This window comes from Python bivittatus, unplaced genomic scaffold, assembly GCF_059951505.1.
Source record: "Python bivittatus isolate LINGU-HERP-01145 unplaced genomic scaffold, Pbiv_v1 ctg000610_np1212, whole genome shotgun sequence".
NCBI lineage: Eukaryota > Metazoa > Chordata > Lepidosauria > Squamata > Pythonidae > Python > Python bivittatus.
Genome location: NW_028277088.1, coordinates 24,182,925 through 24,210,292, shown reverse-complemented (window position 1 = coordinate 24,210,292; position 27,368 = coordinate 24,182,925). Strand labels below are relative to the sequence as shown.

Genomic DNA, 27,368 nt, shown 5'->3' with positions numbered 1-27,368 from the left:
ATATGAATGGGTATATATTTGTACATGTCTGTGTACGTACATGAATATGCATGCCTGTGCAAACACAAATATACTTGGAAAGTTTCAGTATTAAACTTTTAGAGGATTTAACAATATTTTACAAGATGGAATTGATCATGCGTAAAAAATCCAGACCCGTGATAGAACCTTTTTAAGTATGGCCAGTTGTTCAGTAGTTGTTAATGGTGTTCATATATTAGCATCAGAAATGTTTTAGGGCAGCTATGGGATGGATACCTGTTGCCTTCCAGATATCAACAAGCTATAATTTCCATTTCTATTACATATGGCCAGTAGTGCAAGATGCAAGAAGCTGTAGTTTCACATCTGGATGGCCAAACGTTCTCAGCATGATCCAGGAATTATTCAGGATGTACATTAGTTCTGCATCTTGGTGGACAATTAACCTTATTGGAATTCAATTCTATAGACTATCTAGACACACCAGACATCTTAAGATATCTAGCTATGGACTAGTACACATTTACGACTCCAATGACTGAATGCAATTTTTCTCATTCCTTGTGTGGATTCACTCCTGATGTGCTTAGGTCCCTTAGTTAATTGCATTCACTATCTCTACCAGAATAATTAATTTCAGAGACATTATCAGAGGATATCCAGATGTTCAGATTCACCTTCTCAAGATGAAAAGACTAGTTTTTCCCAGTCCAGTGCCTTCTACAGATATTAGACTGGAATTCCCATCAATATTGGCAGGGAAGTTATGGGAAGTATTGTCCAACACATCTAGAAGCTCTGTTGAAAGCTGTTCTCTAAAATAGTCCTTTTCTCAAGAGTGCTTCTGCATGAAACTTCTACTGCGCAAATGCCCTGGCCCATTCATAGGTTTTAGAAGGGGTTTTTTTCCCATTTGTCATTCCCATAATTTTCCCATTGCTTTTTTTCCCCTATCTGAGTAACAGCATTAAAGACAGTAAAATAGAAGAATTGCTAGAAAAGAATAGACTACATGATACTTGATTATCACTTTCTTCACTTTTGTGCCACCATGAAATAAAACTGAAGGGAAACAGAACCTCTTAGTTTCTTCAACAAAAGTTCATTTCACTTGCATTGTTGATTTTCAGTTTTCTTCCCAAAAGGCAGCAACTCATCAGGTGATTCTTAGAATTGCTAAATGCTGATGCTATAAAATCTTGATGGAGACCGAGCCCATGAAGAAAGTCTTCACAGAGCAGAAATATTTTGAAACATTTCTCAGTATTCCCCCCCAATTTTTAGACTATGTATTTTATAGGAGAACGCATTGCATTATAAACATCTATAATCTATCCACAAACTTAAATCTTGGGTTAAATCCTGCTTCTTTTATTCAGCCGATCATAGATGAATAATAACTTCTCAGGTGGAGTGGGCCTTAACAGGATTCAACATAATTCTGACGGTTTTAGAATGAAGTTAATATGATCAATTTCTTAAGTACTGCATACGCAGATACAAGTTACAAAACAGGCCCGGTTTAGGCTTTTCCCCAATAGAGAGCTGGCATGTGTATGCCAGAGGTAGCATGCTCATCCTATAAAGTTTTCCAGCAATTTTTTGATAAACCCCCTATTTTGATGGCCTACCTCAGAGAAAGTATGAACACCAAAAGATGAAAATAAAAACCTTGCATCTAGGGGTAAAGTTCCAGCTGCCTCTGTGGTGTATCTGCATGGATGATCTTCCTTAATCCACGAGGCGCCATTCGTTAAGAACCTCACTACTTAGAGGAAATCATGTGGACATGTTCACAGGTTTTAACTAGCATTTAGCTGCTTAAAGGCTACAATGAAATCTATCAGATTTGCTTGTTTCATGAGACAAGTTACTTCATAGAAAGAATAATTAAGATACATTTATGAATTGTATTTCTAGCTTGCAAAGTTCCTTTACTCAGCAGAGAGCCATATTGTTTTCACTTTGCATTCATTCTGAGAGCGTGCATAAATGTTCTTAGGTTTATTGAGTTGCTGCTGCATTTTTATATCACTTTAAAGTGGAATTTTTCCTCAACAAGGGATCCCAGGAACTGTTCTGTCAAATGATGGAGATTTCTAACAAACAATTGCCAGCCTTGTCAAAAAATCAACCAGTTCCCAGAGTACTTTGTGGGAAGCTGATTATAATTAGCTAGTTTTCAAGCTGGTACAAACCTGCAGTTGCCAATGAGATTTCAGCTATATTTCTTCTAAATTGTGCATGCACATATGTACATTACACGAGTTTCACAGTCCTGTGCCCCCCAAAGTTCCTGAAAACTGATACTTTGTTGAGTATGCTGACAATTCTCAATAAAAGAGAACACTTTCAAGGACTAGTGTTTTCCAGAATTTATAGTGTTGAGATGCTCTTAAGCTTAACAATGCACTTCATTTAGGGCCAGGTAAACACTAATCCCATTAGGTATGAGTGGCCATAAGAGAAGTGCTGAAAAAAACCCTCTGCTTTTTGAATTTGTTCCATTTTTTCTTTGCAAACTATATTACCCTCCTGTGTTTCTTGAAACTGAATAAACTGGAGCATGAAGGGATGAGGACAAAAGAATATCTAAAGGCTAGGGTTGTTTTGTCTTTCTCTGCTACAGGAAAAAAACAGACAGACAACAGGTTGAGAGGGCAGAAAAAAGTGATGGATTTCAGGCATCCTTCTGGGCCGTCCATCACTAGCTTTTCCAGACTAGAAAAGAGAGAAAAGAGGTAGAAAGTACATTGGAGGTAATTGGAATGGATAAACAAGAATCGGTGACCATGCGCCCATTGTAAGAGAAAGGGTGTGACTTGCCATTTTCAACTCCAAATGTTCTGGTGGTAAAATCAGCTCTTATCCAAGATTGTATAACACTTTGATTACCCTAAAAACAAAAACCTCTGCTTGATTTTTTTTATTTTTATCATCTTTGTCAAATACAAAATTTAGCTGGAGAAAAATCGTGAAAAGCTAAGTATTTCATTTCATGCCTCTTAAATCTGAGCAGACAACTAACAGATAGTGCTGCACAAATGAGGTTGTATTAGCTTTTTACTTAGTACATTACCTGAAAATAATGTCCAGCTTTGATAATATTAAGAAGTACCAACTTTTCTTCTGTTCTTTGCCTTGCAAGGAACTGATATATTCTGATAAATGCTAAAGACAAAGTTGAATAATGGAGAGCTTTGTTTTCAAACTGGAACAGCCATTGTGTCTTTCTTCCAGTAGCTTCTGGTGTAACCTGACACTTCTGTTTTGTACCTGGCCAAAATTTAATCTGACATGCTGTGTAATCCTGTGCATATTTACTCATAGGAAATAACCATTACTGTCTAGTATATACAGGCAGTCCCCGGATTAAGACTGCCCGGTTTAAGGATGACCCATAGTTAAGGATGGAGCCTACTGTAGCAAAATTCAAATTAAATACACGATTCAAGTTAAATATAAAATGGTTCGAGTTGATTACACAATACTACTTGTACAGTATTATACAATCATACTCTTCCAGCTACATACAAATTCAACTTAAGGACAGACCTTGGGAACAAACTTGTTATTAAACTGGGGACTACCTGTATAAGACTTCACTTGTATGGACATTTACTGTACGCAAATCATCTTTATTCCATCTTCACACTACTTTTTTGTTGTTGTTAACATCCATCCAGAACAAGAATTTTAGGTGACCTGGAATATTCCTCACTTTTTGCCATTTTATTTAGATCTAAAAAACTCTTTGCTTCTGGATCCCTCCCACCCTTCAGATCTTCAACATTTAAGGAATCTTTGTAATAATTAGAATTTCTATCACATATTATGAGCTATTTTTTATGTTGTTTCCATTTTCCCTGGGGTTTTATTGTCAGTTTCAGAGCAAGAATATTGCAGCCTTGCTGCGAAGATGTTACAAGGTGCTTGCTTTTGGTTTATATCCCTGGTTTATATCCTAATGATGCTAAACCTGTATTACCTGCATGTGGAAATTATTATATGCAAGAGGGAAGGGTTCCAAGATATCACAATGATTAGGCTTTTGTGGTTTCCTCTAACATCAGGACATAATAGTTGAATTTATAAGAGGGAACCAATGAAAAGACGACTCTGTCTATGCATATTTATTTGGGAAGAGTCCCCAGTGCTAATCAGTGATCACTGATCTCTAGGAATATCATCCTGAGAGATTCTTTATAAGGCAAGCAACACTTTTTACAAATACATAATTAAACAAAGGCATTGTGAGACCTGATGTTTTCAACCATTCTTGGTTTTTAATGCCCCACTTGAGAATGTTACTTTACTAATGCAATCACTCCTCCTAATATTACTCAGCTGCCATGAAACAACAGGATGCCACCAAAATGTAGCAACAACAACCAAAAAGGAAATGCTCACCTGCTTTGGACAATTTCAAGACCTGCAAAAATACAAAATAAAAATGGCTTTGGAGAAAAATCATACGGGGGGGGGGGAATCAAACCTCAAGCAAAACAGATGCCCAAGGATTGAGCATCCTCCAAGTACTGTGTGTCGGTTGATGGAGAAGAAATAGAACTCTGATGGGGAGGCTGTAGGCTGGGGAATTCTGGGAATCGAAGTCCACACATCTTTAAGTTGCCAAGGTTGAGAAACACTGTCCTATTAGAAGGCATGGCTGATTGGCCGGCTGGAATGCTGCATGAGAACATCTGAATGTGAACCATTAAGTCTACAGGTAGCTCCTTAATTGTATAGCAGGGATACATTAAACTTTAAGGCTGAGGATTATACTTCACTTTTGAGAGGTGTGCCAGAGGATGTATTCCAAAATGTAAGGATAGCTAGGACAAAAATACTGATGGGATGAGGACCAAATTAAATTAAATTTGATTGCTCTGCATATATTTCCTAATTTCCTTCTTCGATCACCTTAAAAACTGCCATTCCTGGAGGAACACTGGCTAAATCCACAAGCAATTGCATGAAGTTTGTGCATGCGTAGCCAAGACTTATGTTTATGCTTATCCTATGTGGAAGCTATTTCTAGTTTTTGTTACTGGGTACTATGCTGTGTATTTCCTACTCTTTCTTTCAGTTTATCTTTTAACAATCTAAAGAACTACCAAAATGAAGAAATGCCTCCTGATACTAATGTAACCCACTTTGAAATAAAGCATAATCTAGCGTAATCTTTTTTTGCCCATGGACAAAAACAAAAGAAGAAAACAAAAACTTAACATCTCAGAAATAAAGTCTCCCTCAAGTTGAGCTCAGTTCCTAGTGATTACATGGGTATGATTGTTATTATCTTGGCAACATAAAAATAATTAAAATTACTATTCAAATAACTGAAACAGAAAGGGCTTGATTCATATTCTGAAAAAAGTAAAATAACCGGTGGATTATAGAGCACAATATTAAGCTTGGACTAGGGAGAGCTGGGTTCAGATGTGACTGGTCTGAGTCAACTGCTTTTTCTCAATCTACTTCATACTGTAGGTTTACTGTGAGATAAAACGGGTATCTTAAAAAAAAAAAAGCTATGTTGTAATGGATACCTTGGCCAACTTCAGATGGTTCACCACTGTTTCTTGGTCCAGGAGATGCTGAAGACATGACTATAATAATTTGCTTTGCATATGGCTGCCCTTGAGGACTCAGAAGCTGCAGCTGATGCAAAATATAGCTGTTGATCGGCACGAGTCAGCTCAGAAGAATACCACCTATTTTGCTGGAGTTACACTGGTTACCAGTTAGCTTCCCAGCCCAATTCAAGATGCTGGTGATTACCTATAAAGCCCTTTACAGCTTGGGACCTCTAGCTGGGAGAGAATATTGTGGATACCCGTTCCTGGAAAGATCAAAGGAGTTGAGGACTAGACAATGACATTCTCAGTGGCAGCCCCATTGCTGTAAAATAGCTGATCCCCTGAGGTCAGATTAGCTGCCACCTTCCTATCCTTTAGAAAAATAGTAAAAATAGTTATTTCACATAGAGCTTTTGGAAAGAGATTTTAAAAGCTTCTTCAGTCAGGAGACAGCAAGTGGGATATTTTAATTTATATCTGTCATTTGTTGTTTTGATATTGTAAACTGCCTAGAGTTTGACAAGCGGAGAGCGTTTCAAATTACTTACATAAATAAATAAATAAAGGGCATGCAAGTTAGTCCACACTTATTGTGATACAGAGAGCCAGTTCTTTTTGGCAGCAGTGCCGCCTTTAAGGAATTTAATCCTTAAAGAAGCTCAACTCAATGCGTTGAGAAAAAAATTGCAGTGTAACGGTCAATCAGAACGCTCTGATTCTGAACAGCTAGTACAGCCAGTCGGTCTTTCTTTCTCATTCTGTTGAGCTTTGATGCTTTAAATTACTGTTTTGTACTCTTTATAGTTTACCCCATTCTATTATGTTTTATCCATCTTTGATGGAACATGACTCAGATTCTTCAAACCTAAGTATAGCGAGGATTCAAATTCAGGAAGAAAACCTAAGGAAAATGCATAAATGCATAGAGAAACACCCCTACAGCAAGTACATGTTAAAAACTGAATACGACTGATGAAGTGTCAGATCAGCCTGACCAAACGTGGTGTTACTCAGAGACAGAAATTATGCCAGCGCTGGAGGCATATAAGCTGCAGATATCCAACTCTACTCACCACTCTGCAGGATCACCTATTAACTTCAGAAGGACTTCTCTGTGAATAAATGGTTTTACAATTACTGCTGAAGGTTAAACCTTTTGCTCAATTCCCAGCTTATCTATAAAAGCATTTCCACAAATCTATTATCACCAGCAAATACAACAGCTACAGCGTATCAGGACTGAGTACACCTACTTATATTTTACTTTTACATCCTGCTCTGAATTTTCGGGATTGTCACTTTCTTCTACTCAAGTTGCCATCTGCAAGGGCTAAAGCAGTATCTTCCATTATTTTGAACATTTATTTTTCTGCAAGTTTGCAGCCATTATTCTACCAATAAGATACATATAAGGTATCCTATTTGAAAAAATCTGTTATTTTGCACATGTAACTGCTCAAGACGTCTTTTTTAAAAATACAATGATTACCATGGGATAGATAAGCAAAATCAAGAGAAACACTGTCGAAAAACTCAATGCCAACTTTTGACCACCTGACTTTGCTTTGGTTTTGCTCCTTCAAATTACCTAGAGAAAGACCATAATCTTCTCCTCATACAGCTGGACGGAAGCCAGACCTCTGGCTCCAGAGGTAAAGGGCAAAAAGTAAAAATCCTGCCTGAACAAGCAGCTCCACCCATTCCTTTGAGTCACTTTGGCTTTTTGACAACAAAATTGAGCTCTGAAGAAAATTCATTCATTGCTTTAGTTCTGAGCAAAACTGAAAATGCTGAGCTTGTACAACAGACAGAATGGTTATCATATAAGCCAGTACGCTAATAAATTTAGCTGGGGTTTCTTTTCTCCCCCCAAAAGAACTTTGCTTTTTTCCTGGGATCCATTTAAGGAAGTTTATGATGCCATAAAAAGGCAGCCTTGAGTGTAATGACAAAACACTCTAGGACGTTTAGTCTCCCCTCAAATGAGTAGACCTATATTGCTATACCCTGTTACCCACTGCTCTGTGAGTCAACTGGGGCCTAAACATTGTGAGTGTGTGGGAACTGTTACTGTCCACATGTGACTGGCAAACAGGAGATTTAATTGGACTCACCTCACAGGGTTGTTGTTGTTGTGGGGAACATAGGAGGAGAAAGGAGTATTAGGTATGTTTGACACCTTGAGTTATTTATAAAAATAAGAAAGGTGGGATAAAAGAAGTCTTTAAAAAAACTAAAAGGAGACACATAGATAGTATATCTTGTGCTTTCAGTGGGTTCTGAGCCATGCATCTAAGCCCTCTCGTATTGCTGATAACAATAAAGAGGATTGAAAAGTCATTTGTAAAAGTAAATATCATCCTTGTTTAGATTATGGGGCATTTTCACTTTCTCATGGAGTTAGAGGATTTTAAATAAAACTAACGGTCACAACAAACATTCATCTATATCTTTTGTGCACACTTCTCTTAACAGAAATTAATTGATTTTACTGTACATATTTTTGACAATTTTCCCAAATACAACATATTTTTATGCATCCATTTATGCATCCATGAATGTTCTACATCCATTTGTACATCCATAAATGTTATTATGCAAATGCTCTTGTAATGTTATGGTTCACAAAGTACCTTATAAAATTCAGAGGAGTATATTTTGAAGTTCATAAATTGTCTGCAAATGCAAAATTAGATATGCTTGCTTTCAGTGCAAAGTAAACACATGTCTTTGCCATATTTTCCCAGTGAGGTTTTAATATATGTCTAACAAAGGAAATTCTTTCACTTTCTTCTAATTTTTCCTAGGAAAATACTCAAGAGAGCCTAATTCCCAAGGTTGTCCTTAGTAAGTAGATAGAAGACAAAGACCAGAAAATCAAAATACCCAAGAAAACCTATAGTGGTCTGCATAATGTAGTACTGTAATGTTTTCCAGCTATGCTAAGGCAGAGAGAGTTCTCAGTCCTGAAATTTCTAGTAAGATGTCTATCTTATAATTTACTTTTTAACTCAGGAGGCTTAAGGTCACTGTAGTTGTCTTTGTTGAATAATGATAATTGTGACCTAGTTAGGATTATTTATCAAATATATACTCACCACACAGACTCTCAGAAATGTACAGTAATTAAACATTTGAAATAAAATATCCAGAGTACTGTTAAAACAAATAAATTTATAAGCCATAAAACAAACACCTATTATGAGTCAAACTGAACAATCACCATAGGCCCCCTGGAATAATTAGGATTTCAAAAACTTTCAGAAGGCCATAACAGTAGGGGCTGATCTAATTTCTAACAGGAGGCTGTTCCACAGAGTAAGAACTGCTATGAGCCTCCACCTCCTCCATACCTCACCAGCATGGGAGGTCACCAGCAGTTTCTCCTGCGACATGTGAGTCCAACAGGTCAGTCCTAATTGGAGGAGGTGGTCCTGCAGATCCCATGGTGCCAATCCATGCAGGATTTTAAAGGTGACAACCAGCACTTTCAATTGCACCTGGGAGCTAATAGGAGTATGGGCCTTTTATTGATAAAAATAACAAGGTGGGAAGCAATCAGAGGAACAGATTACAACCAAGTATTACTGCTCTCCAGTGTGTATGTGTGTTCAAGTGTGTATTGAAAAACACAAGTCAAGCTGCATATGCTTTGCTCTGAATCACGTAACCAGAAGGGAAAGAGCTTACAAGGGAGCAGCCAGCAGCGTTCTGAGCCACAGTTCAACTCCCTCTCCCAGGAAGGTACACTGGGAATATTTTCCTGTGATGTTTTTATCTGCGGCTCCAAACCAGATCTCACCCATTTTTATATGGTTAATTTATTTCCAACAATCTTTTGGGCTGGAAAGAATAAAAAGGGATGGCAACATCAAAATCTGTCATTTGGTGTTTACTATGATGAACTCAGCAGTGATAGTCACATCTTGGGGTCATGCCACTTTTCACCTTATTTATCAGCATTTATTTAATTTCTTATGCATGATGCACATAGCCAAAAAGTAAAGGGCCAACAAGGAACTTAGCAGAAGCCAAAGGATTGCCCAAGATGTAAAGCATTTGAAAGTGGCACACCCAGACCTCAGGGATGTTTCTCAGGAAACTTTAAAATCAAATTAAATTTATCCCTTAAAAAAGAGGCACTAAAATCCTACTGGCAACAATTTGTTGTGCAGTTAAGTTCTTCAATTAGTTTCCTTCTTGTAATGTTCTAAGGGAATGTACTCAATGGAAGACTATATGCTTTGTATGCCAAAGAATCTAATTTCAGTTCCTGGCATCTCCTCAGTATAACTAGATAAGACTCCACGCTGGTATCTATGAAAGCCATTGCAAGTCAGTACAAATCATCCTGGCTAGATGCCTCAATGCAGAGTCAGGGCCATTAGTTTATGTCCTGAAGTCATCCTCATACTCACACAATGAACCAGCTACACATCTAACCCCATGTTGTCTCCTTCCAGATCTGATGAGACCATGATCCTAGACTGTAATAAATTTAAGTAATTAAACACTAGAAAAAAACCTGAAAATGTCCTTATTTCCATTAGCATTTTAAAAGTAAGTTTGAGAGACATAAAATTATGTTCTCTTTTGCTGAAATATTCACTCTGCTAGAGGAATAAGTTTGTTTCAAAATTCTACATAACTCTGAAACCAGATTGTTCCTCTCAAGCTCAAAGCAAGAGATTTAGTTATTTATTGTATTTATACATTGCCCAACCGAATCATGACTTCTGGCAGTTCCCTAAGATCTGCCCATTTTGCTTTTCTAATTTATGTGCCTTACGCAGTTAGTTAAAATCTGGATGTTTGATTATCAATGGGAGGAAATTGCATTTATATAAAAAAAATTCAAAATCAGTTATGACTCATTTCTCCCTTACTCCTTGCCTCCATGTGCTTCATCTCTGAGCGTTGGAGGTTATGAAAAATTTGTACAATCTACATTAAGAACTTCAATGAGTCATTAGCAAATGAGACCATAAGTAAGTTGCTTTTGCTGTGAAGTACTATTTAATTCTACTAAGGAGAGGAAGTATTTATTCATGTTTTCTCATTTGCATGTGGGAATTTCTATTATAATTACTGTAAATATATTTATTGATTGATGTTTTCTAATGAAAAAATCCAGATGGTTAGCCTAAACTGGAACAAGGTAAATAGACAAACATAAATCAGTACAAAACACAACTATTTCTTCTCTATCAAACGTAAAGGCAGGATATAAAATAGAAAACGATAAATGTAATAATGTATTTTCTTAAACTTTATTTTCTTGTAATTTTCTTAAGCTTTATTGAAATAACCCGCTAGTATAATTTATTCAACAGGGCCACACTTTTAATAGAAATCAACTCCTAAAACAAATAATTTTAAACATCATTCATGATAGATCATGTGCACATCTATTTTATTTCTCATATTATTCTGTGGCAGAATGCAGAAAACAGCTGAACTAATTAGAATTACTTTAAGTTACTCAAATTTTGCAGATTAAAGCTAAAGGAGTGAGTGCTCACAGGATGCCATTTTGGCATAACTGCTGTTCTGAGACATTCAACTTTCTGATAGGAGCACAATGCTCAATTCTGGGAAAGGGATGGGTAGGTGCAGGCAGGCTGAAGTTATGAATAACCGTATAGGCCTTACATTGAGTAGGAATGCTGTGCCCTACTAAGATGAAACTTAGATCATAAAAGAACTAAATAAGCATATGTTTAAATTATTTTGTTGAAACAAAGAGAAAAAACAGATTAAGAGGAAGGATGCATGAGTATAAAGCAAACATATGCTTGTTTTGGGAATACCAATTGACCAAGATGATGCAAGTGGGAGTTAGAGGAAATTAATTTAAGAGGAAAGAAAAAACTCAAAGGGAAAACTTCCTGCCAATCCTACTGTACCTGACCACATGGAAGAAACCACATTTAAGAGTCCAGGCATCTCTCTCCCCTTAGGTTTTACCAGAGTTTCCCCACCACCCAAAAAAAAGAAGTAGAAACAAAGAAAAGCAAGAGATCAGTCAGTAATACTGACATCCAATTATGTCATCCATTGAGAAAGGGAGAAAGAATAGGAAAGTTGTGGCAATTGTGATTAAGGAGGAATGGGTTACTATTTGAACTATGTGACAAAATACTGTAAGACCATGATATATTTTTCAGTGAGCTCATATCATTTAACAGAGATGATGTTAAATGCCTCTTTCTATCTAACGCATAGTGATATATAGAAATCCTCAGCTAAGTCAGGAGCTGAACCTTGGAAAGACTGCAGCAAGCAAGAAGAACCCTAATCCTAACCTCATTGGCATCAATGGAAATTTCTTCTCAAGACTAACATCATTTCAGGATTGCAGGACTACTTTTCCATGGATGTCACAATTCTAACTATTACTCAATCCCTAACCAGCAATTATTTGCAATAAAAATAGCTGTGCACCATAGAAGCCTCAATGGATGTAATGTTGCATCTATTTTAACCATATTACTGTTCTCAAACGATGACTTATAGCAATATTACTCAATGCCTCTTTTTTTTTTTTACTTGCCTTTGAGTTCCTCTTTTACCACATTACCATCTCATCCAACCAGTTAATCCTGGCCCATTCTTCTCCATCTATTCTCTCTGCTGTCTCTATGTCCCAAACCTAGAAGATAATTCTTATTTATTTCTGCTTAGGTCAATTAAATGATTCTCTCATACTAGGGAATAAGGGAAGAAACATGAAAAAACACGAGATATGCTGTAGGTACAGTGATGTTGCTTGGAAGTGGGCACTGTACTAAAGTGACAACGGAACACAGGGGAATAATAACATGATTTAACAGTATAGTACAGCTCATGCAATAGTCCCCAAAATATTCCTAACAGAGTTCCAATATTAATATTCTATTGCACACAAAGCTGATATGCATTATAGGGAACATGTCTTGAATATATATTTTCCACACATTGGAAGTAGAATTAATGGGTGAAAAAAAGCAGTACAAATTGCATTTGAAATCCTGTTCAGGCTTGTTCAGTCCCCCAGAGCAAACATATTCCTTTTGATGCATGGTAGAATAAAGGGATGCTCTGACAAAACAATGTCTAAGAAATTCAAATCTGTTTTTTCTTCATGTGGAATAGTATCATTCTCCTTGTATGATAACAGGATACACAGCAGAGAGATTGCTGCACATTAACATTATTTAATAATCCTTGGTATCTATTAATGAACAGGTGGCCTTTAGAAAAGAGTTTACATGTTCAAAGCACTAATGCACTGAAGTCTCATCTAATACCAGGATATATCTTGATTTGGGGGCATTTTAATTCAGCTTTCATGATTCAATGATCAAAATTACATTGGCTTCACAGACCATAGTTGCATCCTAAACAACAAAAATGGGCAAATTTAAATCAATTATGTCAAAAAAAAAGAGAGCATTTTACAGTTGTTATATGCTTCAGAACAAGGTGTCATTTCCTGAATTATATATCACTGAAACACTTCCCTACATTCCTAACGATTATGGCTTTGAGGTACTGCAGCTCTGTTAGAAATTAATGTTTTGTAAGGACCTATTAAAATACACCAACTTACTTATTTTGGACAATTCATACCAGTACACTCTGGAATAAGAAAACCAATCAAAATAGCCAACAAATGTCGACAAATATAAGCAACCTCTTTGATACCAACCATGTTTGAAAACTGGTCTTCCAAGTTTCCTCTGCTAATTATTTATCAGCTATTTTCTCCTTTTTTCTCTTTGACTCTACCAATGAGTTAATTTCATAAGTTTTCTCTTCTGATTCTCTTCCCAGTTTTCTCCCACCATTAAGTCTCTCTTTTAATGGTTTCATCCTGTACCTCTAAATAATTAATCCAAGTTTAAGTAGGAAGAGTGCATGATATGTTCTTTCCCATGACAACATTGTTTTAGTTCTTGGAAATATGCTATAGCTAGAGGAGTTCATGTTATGGGTCTCTCTTGATATCACATGTCTGGGGAAAAGCTAGAGCTTGGTGACTGAGCACATGCTTTGCATGGAAAAGACTTGTAGTTTACACTTTGGTATCTCCTAGTAGGTCTCAGAATGACTTTAGTCTAAAGCCCTGGAAAGCTGCTGCTAACCTTATCTTCTCAATCACTCCACAAGACTTTTACATTCAGAAAAAAATCACACAGATGGGATTTCCTTCCATTTTTTTCCCCTGGTCAGGAGATACTCAGGAAACATTTGCTGGATAACTATATTGAGCATTTGACTTCCATATAATTTACAAATACAGACTAGCATCCATGTTAGACTGAGAGCTGCCATTCAATAATAATAAAACACTGACAGTAATAATTAATATTGAATACTGTGTGCAGCAATCAACATCTGACATCCAATGTGAAGTGATCAGTGTTTCCTTTCACGAGTATGCAACCAGGTTGATTATCTGACAGCTGACCTTGCAAAAGAATGTAGTAAATTTTATATTAACTTCATGTATTCATTCACCCAAACAAACTAATTACTATGGCCTTTTTTAACATTCTGAAATTAGAATGTAAAGACAAATGTCATACTAAAATTCAAGCTCAACAATGGAAAATTTACTCTATTTTGAAATAGGCGGAGTTTTGTATCAGCACTATTTGTAGAAGTGTAAGCATTTAACAAATGTCATAAATACTGTAAACAACCAATGTGCACTAGTAGGTTACATTTCTAATACAACAAATCTGAATTTAAATCCAGATTTCAATGAATAGCCTTACATAGCTCCCCATCTCTCAGCTTTGGAAAAAATTGCATTGTGGATGCCACAGTGATCCAGTGATAGTATACTGAGTTAACCAAGTTCTTTATAAGTTGCTAACATCGAATACTATATATAATAGGCAAGTTCAAGCTCTATCTTTACATAAATAACAACAGTTAAAATAACTGTTTCCTCTACAGTGCAAAGCATGGGTGGAAGGATTTGGATGGAGTTCATCCCGTTCTCCTCAATCCTGCATGCTTACTTCTACATCATAGTTACCTTATATGAATGGAAACTTTTTCCTAAGCTTCAGTGCAGCTGAAAATGGTACCCTCTTCTGGCCTGCATCAACATACTATTGCTTCTGACCCCAACAACTCTGAGGTCTGGAGAGATAGTAATATGCATTTGTGAAAAAGAGAGACTGAAAGAATGATGGATAAATAAAATATATGCTTATATAGGTGGGTGAGTATGTGTGAGAGAGGAAGGAGGGAAGCTACAGGACCTTTTGGGTCCATTTACTTTTACCCAGAAACTACTGGAAAATAGTTCTGGTTACTTTACTGAAGTTTCCCTGGGGAAACATTATCATATCTGCTGTAATGCTGTAGCATGGACACCATTCATCCCTTTTCGCCTAGTCCTGACAGTTGGTGGAGAGGACAGAGGCCAAAGCAAACCTTCTCAATCTATTTCTTACCTTTGTGGTCCACAACTTGACAGTCCAATCAAACGATGATGTGACAAATAGATGAGAGAAATCAATTGGACCCACTGCCATGTGGCAATTGATTCCTGTCACTGGGCCCTGGTGACCTTCAAAAACTTCTCCAATACCTGCTTTACTGTAGAAAAAAAAAGATGCGCATTTAGGAAATATTCAACAGTAGAAAGAATGAATGAATGAATGAATGAATGAATGAATGAATGAATGAATATATATATACACACATACACACACACACACACATACACACATGCACACGCACGTGCTAACTTCATTGAAAATGCTGTGATATCAGCATTCCTTTTTCAAAATCAGCAAGATTAAGATCACCAGTTCTTGGTAAGAAGATGACCACAGCAAACTAACAATGGCTTAAATGATTCTAGTGTAAGTTGTGGCTGAGATTCATGAGTGAAAGCACTTAACTCCTTTTTTTGAATAGCATGCTGTGGCTTTTTCAATCTGAATGAAAAAACCATAATGTACCCCATGGTTTGGACAGTTATCTATAGTAGCTATACATTTATATCATTTTAAGTACAGAACAACCATCTTATTGCACTGCTGAAGTTTCTATAAATAATATTAGTCTGCAGCTACTTAATAAAATGTATAGGACGTCCTGAATAGCAAACTTTTTGTGATGAAAAAACAGCTGATGATTGTAAGGGTCAGGTAAGTTCTAAAACAGGAACTATTCATGAACAGATTTCATTTATGTAGCTGACCTAAAGGTTAAGCTGCACATTACATTAAATATACACTTTAAAGAACATGCTGTCAACAATCCACTCTCTTTTTTAAAAAGTATTTTAAAATCTGCTTTATCTTTTGCTAGTCATCTTTGGAGGCTTTGTTCTGAAAAGCAGCATATAAGTTATTCTGATATATATGCAGTCACTGGTCATCTTATCCAGATGTGGTGTATTTCCCTTCCCCACAAAAACAGCAATTATGGACATAAGTATATATTCAGCAAGAACAATGAACAGTTTTATAGCACTTTAAAGACAAACAATTTATTATGACATAAACATTTGTGGACTCACACAGAGTCACTGCTCCAGGTAAAATCAGAATTATTAAAAGTTGTCTGAAGGCATTAAGCACTGGAAGATCTCCTGCATGATCTCAGTCCTTTTACAACATTGTAGTCTACAGAAGTGTCGTAAGCCAACCGGTATAGCAAAAGAAAGGGGGGAAAAGTACCTTCCATGACGACAAGCTGTGTAGACGGTGCCCTCTTCACTTCCAACTACAAAGTTATTAACATCTCCAGTTGGGAAAGCCATTCCAGTAACTGCCACTGGCTTGGATTTATTATATACTAGCTCCATACTCTCCTAAAATAGATTAGAAACATTTCTTTTCAGCTGGTTGTTTCTTGAGTAAGGGTGGGAAAAGAGAGGGAAGTAATGAGACTTCTCCAGCCCCAACAATCCACCTGCCCATCCCTGATTTCCTGCTATGACAACCTAATAATCTTAAACAGTATCACTGGGAAGCCTAGATGAAAGGAAGCAATAAGACTTTCTCTTTACTTCCAGAAATTCTCTGCAGATCACAGGTTTCCTACTACTAATGCTATTTGTTTCCTACTGATCAGTAGATTATACTGATTAGTTTAGTGGTGGGAAAAATGGAGTGGATTCTCTATGGTTCTGGGGATCATGGTTTTCTAGATCATGGTTTTCTTCCTTCTACCTACAAAAATCTTCCTCCAGTAGAGTGATACTAATTACAAAGTAAGTTGCACCCTTATTTAAGGGACTTATTTAAGTCTCACTCTGAAACTATGTTGCTTGTATAATAATCTTCATTCTAAACTTTATTAAGAGCTGTCCAGAATTTTTCTTAGATAAATGAGACCATCAAACACAGCTTTGAGGAACTACAAATGATTATGAAGTGCTGGACAGGAGGGTGAAGGAGTTGTAGATTTAGGCAGTGTTTTCTCCACTCTTTCCTGCTGAAGGACATGGCCCAGGAAGAGAGAGAATACTGGAAGCAAACAAATAGTGCAACAGAAGCGGCTTGGATTCTTTGATAATGGGACACATTTCTGAGATATTTCTGGCAAGATATAGGGTGTACCTCATAAGAATTGGGAAGAATGTGTTTCAAAGTTGCCTTGTAAACCTGATCTGAAGGACTTTAAGCTAGGCCAAATGCCATGACAAGGGAGCCCAGAAAATTGTGCAACACCAAGTACGGAGAATGGGACTTGGAGGGACATGCAAGAGGTGGAGGCACTCAATAACATAAATACAAGAAGGAATAAGCCAAGTTACATGACCCAAGGATTTTAGTATCTCTGTATAAATGCACACAGAATGAGGAAAAATTGGAAGAACTAGAAGTCTTAATGAAGGCAAATATGATTTACTAGGCATTATTGAAATTTGGTGGAACAAAATTCATGAGCAGAATGCAAAAACTGAAGGGTACAATTCATTTCAAGGAAACAAACAACTGAAAAGGAGTAGCATTATATGTAAAGGAAGTATATTCATGTACTGAGATCCAGGAATTTGAGTATGAAAGTCCAGTTCAGAGCATTTAGCATTTAGCATTTAGCGGTATTTATATTTATATTTTTTGTACTGTTTTAAGTGTTGACTGTTTTTATTGTTGTTAGCCACCCAGAGTCACTGGTCTGAGATGGGCAGCTATATAGAAAGAATGAATGAATGAATGAATGAATGAATGAATGAATGAATGAATGAATGAATGAATGAAATACGACTACAAGAGACTGCAGGGAAAAAGGATGTTACTGGGTGTATACCACCAAGCCAGGCAGAAAATCTGGATAATTCCCTCCTGGACTAGATTACAGAATTTGGTGGAAGGAGAAACACAGTAATAAGGGAAACTTTAATTATACGGGTATCTGTTGAACGACCAACTTGGTCAACGAAAGAAACTCCCCAAAATTCCTTAACGGCCTTTCTGATTGGTTAGTTTTCCAGAAGGATGAAAAAGGCACTCTCCTAAACCCAATCCTAACCAATAAGGAAAAGCTGGTTGAAGAGGTAAAAGCACTGGAATTTTGGGAGTGACTATGTTATCTTGGGATTCCAGACACTACATAAAGAGAAATTGGAGCATAGTTGTATATGCAGACAAGCTATCAGGAGATCCAGTTTCAAAAATTTAAAGAAGCACTAGCCAAAAATGGCATGGATGGAAAGTCAAAAGGAGAAACAAAGGGGAACTTTTGAGGCGCTTGACTGAATTTGAAAATCTTATAACTCATAACTTGAAACAATTACTGGGTCTTATTCATAAACCACTGGTGAAGTAAGACTCAGAAATGGAAAAAGTCAAAGCTGTATGTTTAAATGGATGCAGAGTTTAGATATAGTAACAGATATGCATCAATGGGAATTTTAATGCAAGAGGAATATTAAATTTATCCCAAATATTATACTTAGAGAAAATTTATATAAGATGTTTTATCATTGGTATATTACTCCAGTTCTGATTGCTAAAATGGATAATTCATTTTCTAAAAATTGCTGGAAACAGTAATAAGCAGGTTGGCTCATTCATATCTAGTAGCAATGTTATAAAGCACAACAATTCTGGAAAATGATTTATACCAAAACAAAATAAATTTTAAAAACTGAATTCCCTTTCATTCTGCGATACTTTTATTAAACTTTATTAAAACATGTATTTCCTCAAAGTATACTGAATTAGCTTTCTGCATGCTAATTGCTGCAAAGATATTACACAAAGTCCTTGCTTAATGACTGCCCTGTTTAGTGACCATTCAAAGTTACAACAGCACTGAAAAAGTTTTATAACCAGTCCTCACACTTATGACTGTCTCAGCATCCCCATGGTCATGTGTTTGAAATTCGGGCATTTTGCAACCAGTGGGTGTTTACAACTGTTACAGTGTCCTGCAGTCACATAATCGCCATTTGTGCACTTCAAGCCAGCTTCCAACAAGCAGAGTCAATGGAGAAGCCAGCAGCAAAATCGCAAGTCACGGTCAACCGCGGGTGATTCGCTTAACAACCACAGCGGAAGTGAGGTAAGTCCGTTGCATTCACATGATGCCTTGCTTAACAACCGTGTTGCTTAGTGACAGAGTTGCCAGTCCCAATTGTGGTATCTAAGCAAGCACCTATTTTTTTCCCTTTTATTTTTGTGAATGTGTATGGTTATAGGTTTTAACTGTATATTTATTTATTGTTTTAATGTGTTGTGAGCTGCCCAGTCCCCCATTGGGGGGAGATGGGTGGGGGACAGATTTAATAAATAATAAATATATTCTTTTCACTGGAAAACTCATGTGATCTCCACATTGGAAGAATAGCTAACCAAGTTGTGGGACTGTTTCACTGTCTAGAATAACTTCATACCTTAAAAGTATATCTGATACAGAATGAAATTCAGATTAGAAATTTCTAATTATAATTTAACACATGGATTTGTACAATATCCCAAATGTGTCTATATTTAAAGTTTATACTTTAATTTTTCAGGATTTCCAAATCAGAACAGACTTTTAGAAATACAGATAGAATTATTGTAGTTTATAATCTCATTCAATGATTTGTATGTTTTGATCATGGTTACTGATATTTATGTTCTGTTTAAAGCTTAATAGTGATTTTTTGGCTTTGAAAATGATATAATGTATTCAGTTACTCATGATTAACTAAAGATAAATTGGAAAACTACATGACATTTGTAAATCCCTTGTTTATTGATTTGCATTTTATTATTTCATCTTTTTTTTCCTTTTTCTTGCTTTTTATATAAGTTTTTAAAAATACATTGTATAATCACTAGTATATTTTGTTATTGTTATAGTTGTTTATTATATCTCACCAATACTTTCTTTTTTCCCAAAAAAGATTATGCCTGGAAGGAAAAAAAATTATGAGAAACAACTGGAAGCACTGGGAACTTTAACCTGCGCAAGAGAAAACTGTGGACAAACATAATAGTTGTCTCCTAGAATCTGAAGGGCAGCCACTACAAGATGTGGCAGAATTGTCTAGAGGTGTTCCAGAAAAATAAGAGACAATTGGTTTACATTACAAGGAAGTAGATTTTGGTTGAACATCAGAAAAATATTTTTTTTTATGTCAGCCCTTCAAGTTAGTCCAGATAAGAAACACCAACCATGAGTACTAACACTGCAAGATTACAGTAACAGTAACAGAATCTTGCAAGTCTGAAAGTACCTCTTCCCTCCCTTACTTTTATTCTCCTCAAAACTAGGGACGGTCCCAAATTCCTTATGCTGGCTCACATTTGGTGGTTTCCAGGTTGGGAAAGATTGCCTAACAATTTGTGACCATAGGAAAAACATATTTGTCTAAGTTTTGTTGTGATCTCTTTGTTTATAGCAATTTCTGGGTTCAAATGAAAATTTACACATTCACTATATGCTACACTACAATGAAATCTATATTGCCTCAACAATGTTGTAGAGTAGCGTGATACGTACTGGAGGCAACTTGCATGATTACCTGTATTTTAGAACAGTTTACTTCATTTTCACTTGAAACTGACCTGCGTATTAACGCATTACCCTAATTACATGATTTGAGGCAGAGGAAATGGGTTTTGGCTCTAAGAGGAGCCAATTGCTGTAAGCAAGCTGCACTCTTTAAAGTACATCCATGGGTTTTAGTCTGCATAGGATGTGAGGCTTTAGCTTTTAGGAATGATGTTCCATTAAGTAGGTATCAGCCATCACTTTCTTCTTGTGTAAATAAAAACAAACCCACCTGCGGAGTTGAAAGCATATCCAAACTCCAAGAACACATTTTGCCGTCTGTAGAAACGGTAATGAGATTGTGAGCATTCTGTGTTCCAACGACATTTACACAGTAGACTGGATGCTGAAAACATACAAAATGCCAAAAAAATCTGAGAATGCAGATTAAAACGTTTTATTAACTGTTCAGTTGTGCAAGAGAAATTGGATGGTCATGCAAGCCTTGAGTCTCCTCCATTTGCCAAATACGAATGCCAAAATGTGATGATCCTGTAAGAGATTCAAAAGTTCCCTTTCTCCTGGCCCCCTCATGTTATGCTGTCATTGACTAACTGAGATGATTACCATTGTGAAAACACTGCATTACACAGAAGCATAGATTACACCTATAAGCATATATTATCATGTGGTTGATTATGTTTGATGCTGAAAGTAGAAGCCAAAAAGCTTCAAATGGGGCAAAATGTATCGAGAGACTTCACTGCAGAAAAGGAAGAAAGGAAGGCAGGCAGGCAGGCAGGCCAATTTTAACTCACTTTGGCCACTCCATAAAATATTTTCAATATTTTCAAGCAGCAAAAGAATATCAACAAGGTTTTCAATTATGGATCCATTTATGTTATAATATTCATTGAAATTAATCTGAAGTAACTGCTCCAGTTTATCATATTCTAGATGTACATGGACTAATGAGAACAGCTGGGACTCAAGCCCTTAACTAACTCTAATCCTTAAAAAGTCTGTTACTGAAGTGGAGGGACAGAGACTCATGACCGAGAAACGCCGAGTCTGTCCAACCACACAATGAGGTGAAGAAATCTTGAGCTGGTAAGAGAGTATAGTAATGCATCATTTTATGTGGCACCCACTTCCAAAACAATTTTCACTGGTCACTGACTGTAATAAAATTTATTCTGTTCCATTCATAACATTTTTATTTCCATCAAAACCAATTTACATGTTCCCTATCTTTTTTAATCATAACCTTATCTGCTCTTTCCTACATTCTTTGCAATTACTTCTTCTTTCTATATATAAAGTATCTTTCTCTCATCCTCATTTTTGCAGCAGTCATTTACTTATATCCATTTTGTCAATCCCAGGCCCTTTCATTTCAACTTTCCACCAAGCATTCTTTTCCATACTTCCCATTAGTGTGACTCCACACACTCCGTGAGATAATTCTTTTCACTCTCTTCCAAAAGGTTTCTTCATTCTCTTTCCTTAAGTCCTCTTTCCATTCATTCTGTTGAGCAAGTATCTTCTAATACCTTTTCATACAGAACTCACACTTTCTCTTTCTGTAATTGTTCTACTTTTGCTATTGTTTAATTCTCACAATCAAAGCACATGTTTAGATTTATATTCATTCCTTTGCCATCCGTACACATGAATAAATTTATGTTTATACCACATATTCAAAACATACCTTTTCCTAAGAAAATGGTTATTATTCTCATTCATTCTTGATTCTCCAAATGACCCATCACTTTTTCTGCACTTTCCATCCATTCGTGTACTTTTCCCCTGGATCACATCAATTCAGAATGTATACTTTTTTTTTTCTAAAACTCATGTCTGGTTCTTCCATTCTCACCAGCCCCTACTTTCATATGCACCTACAACAACCTAAATGACACCAATTCATACTTTCAATCATAAATGTTTGCCCTCCATTAATAATTAAACATATTCTTCCCCACTTATATTCATCAACTTCACTCAACAAAATCAGACCATGTTCATTCAAAACTATTACATCCTTTCCATTTGTCTTAGTTTTCTTTTTTTCCCCTTTCATTTATTAATTCATGCTCATTACCATTTATTGTTTTTACATTTGAAGTTATAATCTCCCATATACCTTGATTGGCATCAGATGGGCCCACAGATATTAACTTCCATCACCCACTATGACTTTAGTCAGTCAAGACTTTCATGTTTTTTTTTCTTTTGTAATATAGAGAAGGTGTAGACTAAGTTACCAGTCCTACCAGGCCATACCCATGTCACATGAGGCATTCCCTACTAAGAGAGAGTAGGGATTAGTTGTCCATATTGGCTCCAAAGCATTCCAGATGTGGTTCCTCGGTCCTGCCCTGCCCTTTCTTTCAAATATTTCTTCCCAAATATACACATTGGAACTCCACAGAGGGAGAAAGAACTGTAGAGGGTTTCATGGAGATATGAAACACCTCATCTGCTTTAAATCTTCTTCTTCCAGAACTGCTTTTTCAAAAACTGACCACTGAAATTTATTGATTGATTTGAATTTATATACCACCCACCTTCCAAGAATCCAGACGGTTTATATTAACATTTAAGAACACATTTGCACGTAATATTTTGATAGTGATTTGAGAAGAACTTCACTTCATATACTGTACATATATTTCTCCCCACTACCACCCCTGAAGAAATAAGCTTTGTAAGCTTTTGGAGCCATAAACACCACATAAGAACTATAACTCAGTGAGTACACATGCGCATGCATGCAAACTGAACTTCATGATTCTGAGGCTCTAGGTTTTGAACTACTTTTCAATATGTCTAAATATATCTCCATTTGCCTCTTACTCATTTGTCTGCCAGAAGCAGCCTTTCACATGTGCTCCGTATGAAATAACCCAAACCTAAGTCATTTCATATAGAAGTTTACTGGACATTTGCCCTCCTCACTATGGTGCTTATGCAAGCTGGTAATATAGTCCCCTAAATTGGAACTACAAGGACAAAAGGGGCCAAAGTTCAAATAGGTGGGGCACCATTCAGTAGCATGAGAATGGCTTCCCATTTTCCTCACAGCACTTTCTTGGGCAAAGCCTGGCTTTAATAAGAGCTGTCAGCTGTCAATTTCATAAGCAATAAATCTCAATGCAGATTGAAAAGGATGTTTCTAATACCAAGTGGGAGGCAGGGAAAGGGGGAGATGGGAACGCCAACTGTACTTTTCAGAGAAACTCACTGGGTTCTTTCCTGTCCCAAAAGAAGATGCCATCTTGTTTTTATTTATTTTGGAAATGAAACCATCATGCTAGAGGTTTCATTTAAAAAAGAATAATTAAAATTTCCTGTTATCCCAAATGCAGATGTGCAGTGGGTGTGAAAGAACATTAGGGAGTAATGTGTGGTGTGGTTCTTTCCTTGTGAACCTTGGCATCAATTCACAGGGATAAGCTCAGGAAATTTAGAAGCCAGTGGCCTGTGGCAACAAGTTATGTATGTTCCAGTTGGGATCAGGGGGACAAAGAACAATTCTTATTTAGTACTGAATTGCTGGCTAGCTTGTTACTGTAAGCTTGTACATATTGCTTTATTCTCAAGATAAGAACAGCACTTGTCTAGACAGCTGTTGTTACATCTATGTTTTAATGGTCTTCCAGTATACTGTCCCTGAACTCATTCAGAAGACCAGCTAATCTCATGTACATTCATCAGAACTGAGCATGCTCCATCAAAATAATTATGTCACAGTGCATTCAGGTATCTTTCTTTGTTCAACAAGTATATTTAAGAAAACAGGTGAATCTTGACAACTTCAGATATTTCTTAAGAGAGAATATATCAGTTTTCTGAGCATTATGGCTTGAAGTCATATCGGTTATTTCCAAACATGACATTTTGGATTTGATTATACTATGTAGGCAACAGATACCTACACATACAACAAATTGAAGTTCCAACTCAAATCACTATATATTTTTGTATAAACTTTGTTCTAAATATTTCTTACTTATTCTGAAAAAGTATATTTTTTTAAATAGATGAATATAAAATGCAATAGATGGAGAAAAAGAATCAGGTTTTGCAACACTAGGTCAATATTTTAAATAACCTGTGAACTGTCTGTTATTTTCCCATATTACTAAATAATTTTCTTAAAATGACAGTGTATACAAGTATAATTTGATGACCAAACAGAATATCATGACTGGATTTGGAAAACTAACTCTTGGATGTACATTGCTCAATTCATTATAAAAATACTGATTCCAGAAATTTGAGATAAAGTGTTTCTTTTTGATAAATGGCCTTGTATTAACAGCATTGCTACCTGAATTGTTGAAAATTGTGTGTGTGTGTGTGTGTGTGTACAAATGTTATAACTTTCAGATTATGACTTTCGAATTCCACCTGGACATAAATACTGTGAAGAGTCTTCATTTAATAATCCTTTAATAGCATTATATTAGTTTTAACAAGCCTGGTTGCTTTCAATTCCCTTAAGGAAGATCCAGACCGATCGGTATTTACATAAACTAATCATTGCAAAATTGCATGTAACACTAAATCCTATCATCTATTTATTCTTTATTGAACTGATGTTATTTTATAACTAAATGCAGCTATCGGGTGGAAGGACACTATTTTCATTAAGAAAGGACCATAGATAAGATATGATTTCCCCCAACTCATTTATCATTTTCCACACTGCTAGACAGTTCGTGGTGAGGGAAGGAACAGGCATGATAGAAGTGCCTGTATTTCATCCACTCTCCATCAGACCAAAGCTCCTAATGGACCAAAAAAAAAAAAAAAAAGGTAGAGAAAGAAAAGTTTAAATGCACAGCCTCTGCAGCACTTCTCCAATCTCCCTACAATTGCATTTAATTTTTTTTAAGGGGGGGAGATAAGAGAAAAATGAGATAACCAATAATATCATAATATATATTGTCAATCACTGATATCCTATAATGAATTGTTCTAGCACAAATTAATGTTAGCTGTTTAATCATTCTATAACCTAGCAACTTTACACTCCTGTTTAATAGTTACTATGTTTTTTTTAAAAAAACCAATCTGATTATTAAACTACAGTGAAACCTCATTTTAACAGAATAATGGGGGAGGTGGTATCCATTATTCCCACCTCTCCATTAAACTGAAGAATATATCATCACACCAATGAAATGACCTAACTATGCTAATTATATAATTACGTTACTTACATAGTGATATTAATACACAAATAACATACATCATAACAGAATTTGGTCCACTGCATCCAGATTTAATTGCACTGAGTTCTGGAAAACGGAAATTTGACTGTAATTATTTCTTGAAGAGGCATTCATAACATAAAGATTTTTCAACAGAGCAGAACTAATCCATCTTCTGTGAAATGACTTCTAGACTTCAATCTCATTTTTACAGGTCAGTCCTCTGTTTCTGGAGTAAGCGTATTTTCCCCTTCTATGTGGTACAATGGAGTAGTGAGCTATACTGCCACCGGAAGGAGCAAGACCAGTTTCAGATTTTTCCCCTACCCTTTTAAATTTTGAATTGTCTTTAAATTGGTACCAGAGCCTTTTTTATTTAATTTATCTGTATTGGGAAACTGTATCTTTGTTATTTAATGATTTTCTGACAACCTTTGGCAGTGTTCTCTTGGGAAGTTCTATGGATGCACAGCTGCAGTGTGCACTGCATGAAGGGTTATCAAAGGACAATCCTCAATCTCAAAATCTTCCTATTCCAAATCAAATTTAAAATGAAGAGCCCTAAAAAAGGGAGAGCAGGAATCTTAAAGTTGCCAATCAGAAAATATTGTAACATGATGCTTCACTATGAAGATGTATGCTGTATTTTAGCATATGAACATATGCTACCTTTCAGTCTTTTTTAAAAAAATAGCTGATATATAAGTGGCCACTCTAGGAATACTAGTCTTGGGTTTTCTCTGGAATGTATAAACAAGGTGATTTGCCAATTTTTGGAATGGCAAATTTACCATGATTTGAACCAAACAAACCAGGCTTGTTTTGAACAATAGGCTTTCCAGACTATTATTCCATAAGCTTTCTCATTCATTATCTTCCACTCCACTTTAAAGCAATTAACTCTTTTTGGCCACAGATGGACAGAAGGGTGGACTAAGAGTGTCAGCGAAAGCAAAGCTGCTTAGGACTTCAGTAAAATGAAAGGAATGGGCACTGTCCCCGACTAATCATCTGCAACCCTACTATCCCACTCTTTCTGTTGAAAACTGCATGCTCTTATTTTTAATATAAAACAGTTTTACATGCTGACATCCTGCTAATTTCTTAAATTACTAAATAATCTTTACCGTGTGCGCAGCAGCAGAAAGGGGTGTACGCTGAACTGGTGTCCTTCTGTGACTGCGATTATCCCACAACACAATTTGGCCAGAATAGGTTCCTCCAACAACAAGGTTTGGATGAAAGCGGGCAAAACAGACAGACATCACAGAGGACTACAAGAAATGAAAAAGAGTAGAGGATATTAAAAGGTTGTACTTTAATTGTAAGTCTCCTTATTTTGTTTTCATTTAGGAAAATGATCCTGAATTAATATCTGAGACAAATATTCATTGAAAAGTTTTGGGAAAATACAGTTGGTTCACATGTGTATATTGACTGAATGACCTATGCAAAATACATATATTTTATACCAGTTAGGATTTCATAACAGTATATGTATGTGTGCATGCTTTCAAAAATTTAATAGTGGAATAATATGCCCCTTCCTTTTTTTAATTATTCAGTTAATGGCACAAAGTATCCACGTACCACACCCAAAAGCGGCTTTCTACTTCCCACATTGTCTTCCTTCTTTGCC

The 27,368-nt window shown here is 36.2% G+C and overlaps 1 protein-coding gene across 9 annotated transcripts in view; it reads right to left on the bottom strand.

The window, feature by feature from the left end:
• The window catches only part of DYNC1I1 (dynein cytoplasmic 1 intermediate chain 1), a 231,435-nt gene that overhangs the window by 28,414 nt on the left and 175,653 nt on the right, over positions 1-27,368 (bottom strand). For all 9 annotated transcript variants that reach the window (XM_088150610.1, XM_088150611.1, XM_088150613.1 and 6 more), the window contains 4 exons: positions 26,857-27,003; positions 20,800-20,913; positions 16,253-16,386; positions 15,017-15,161 (listed from right to left, as the gene is read on the bottom strand). In XM_088150610.1, coding sequence (XP_088006736.1) covers positions 15,017-15,161; positions 16,253-16,386; positions 20,800-20,913; positions 26,857-27,003 — 540 coding nt within the window. The remainder of the gene's footprint in view (positions 1-15,016; positions 15,162-16,252; positions 16,387-20,799; positions 20,914-26,856; positions 27,004-27,368) is intronic.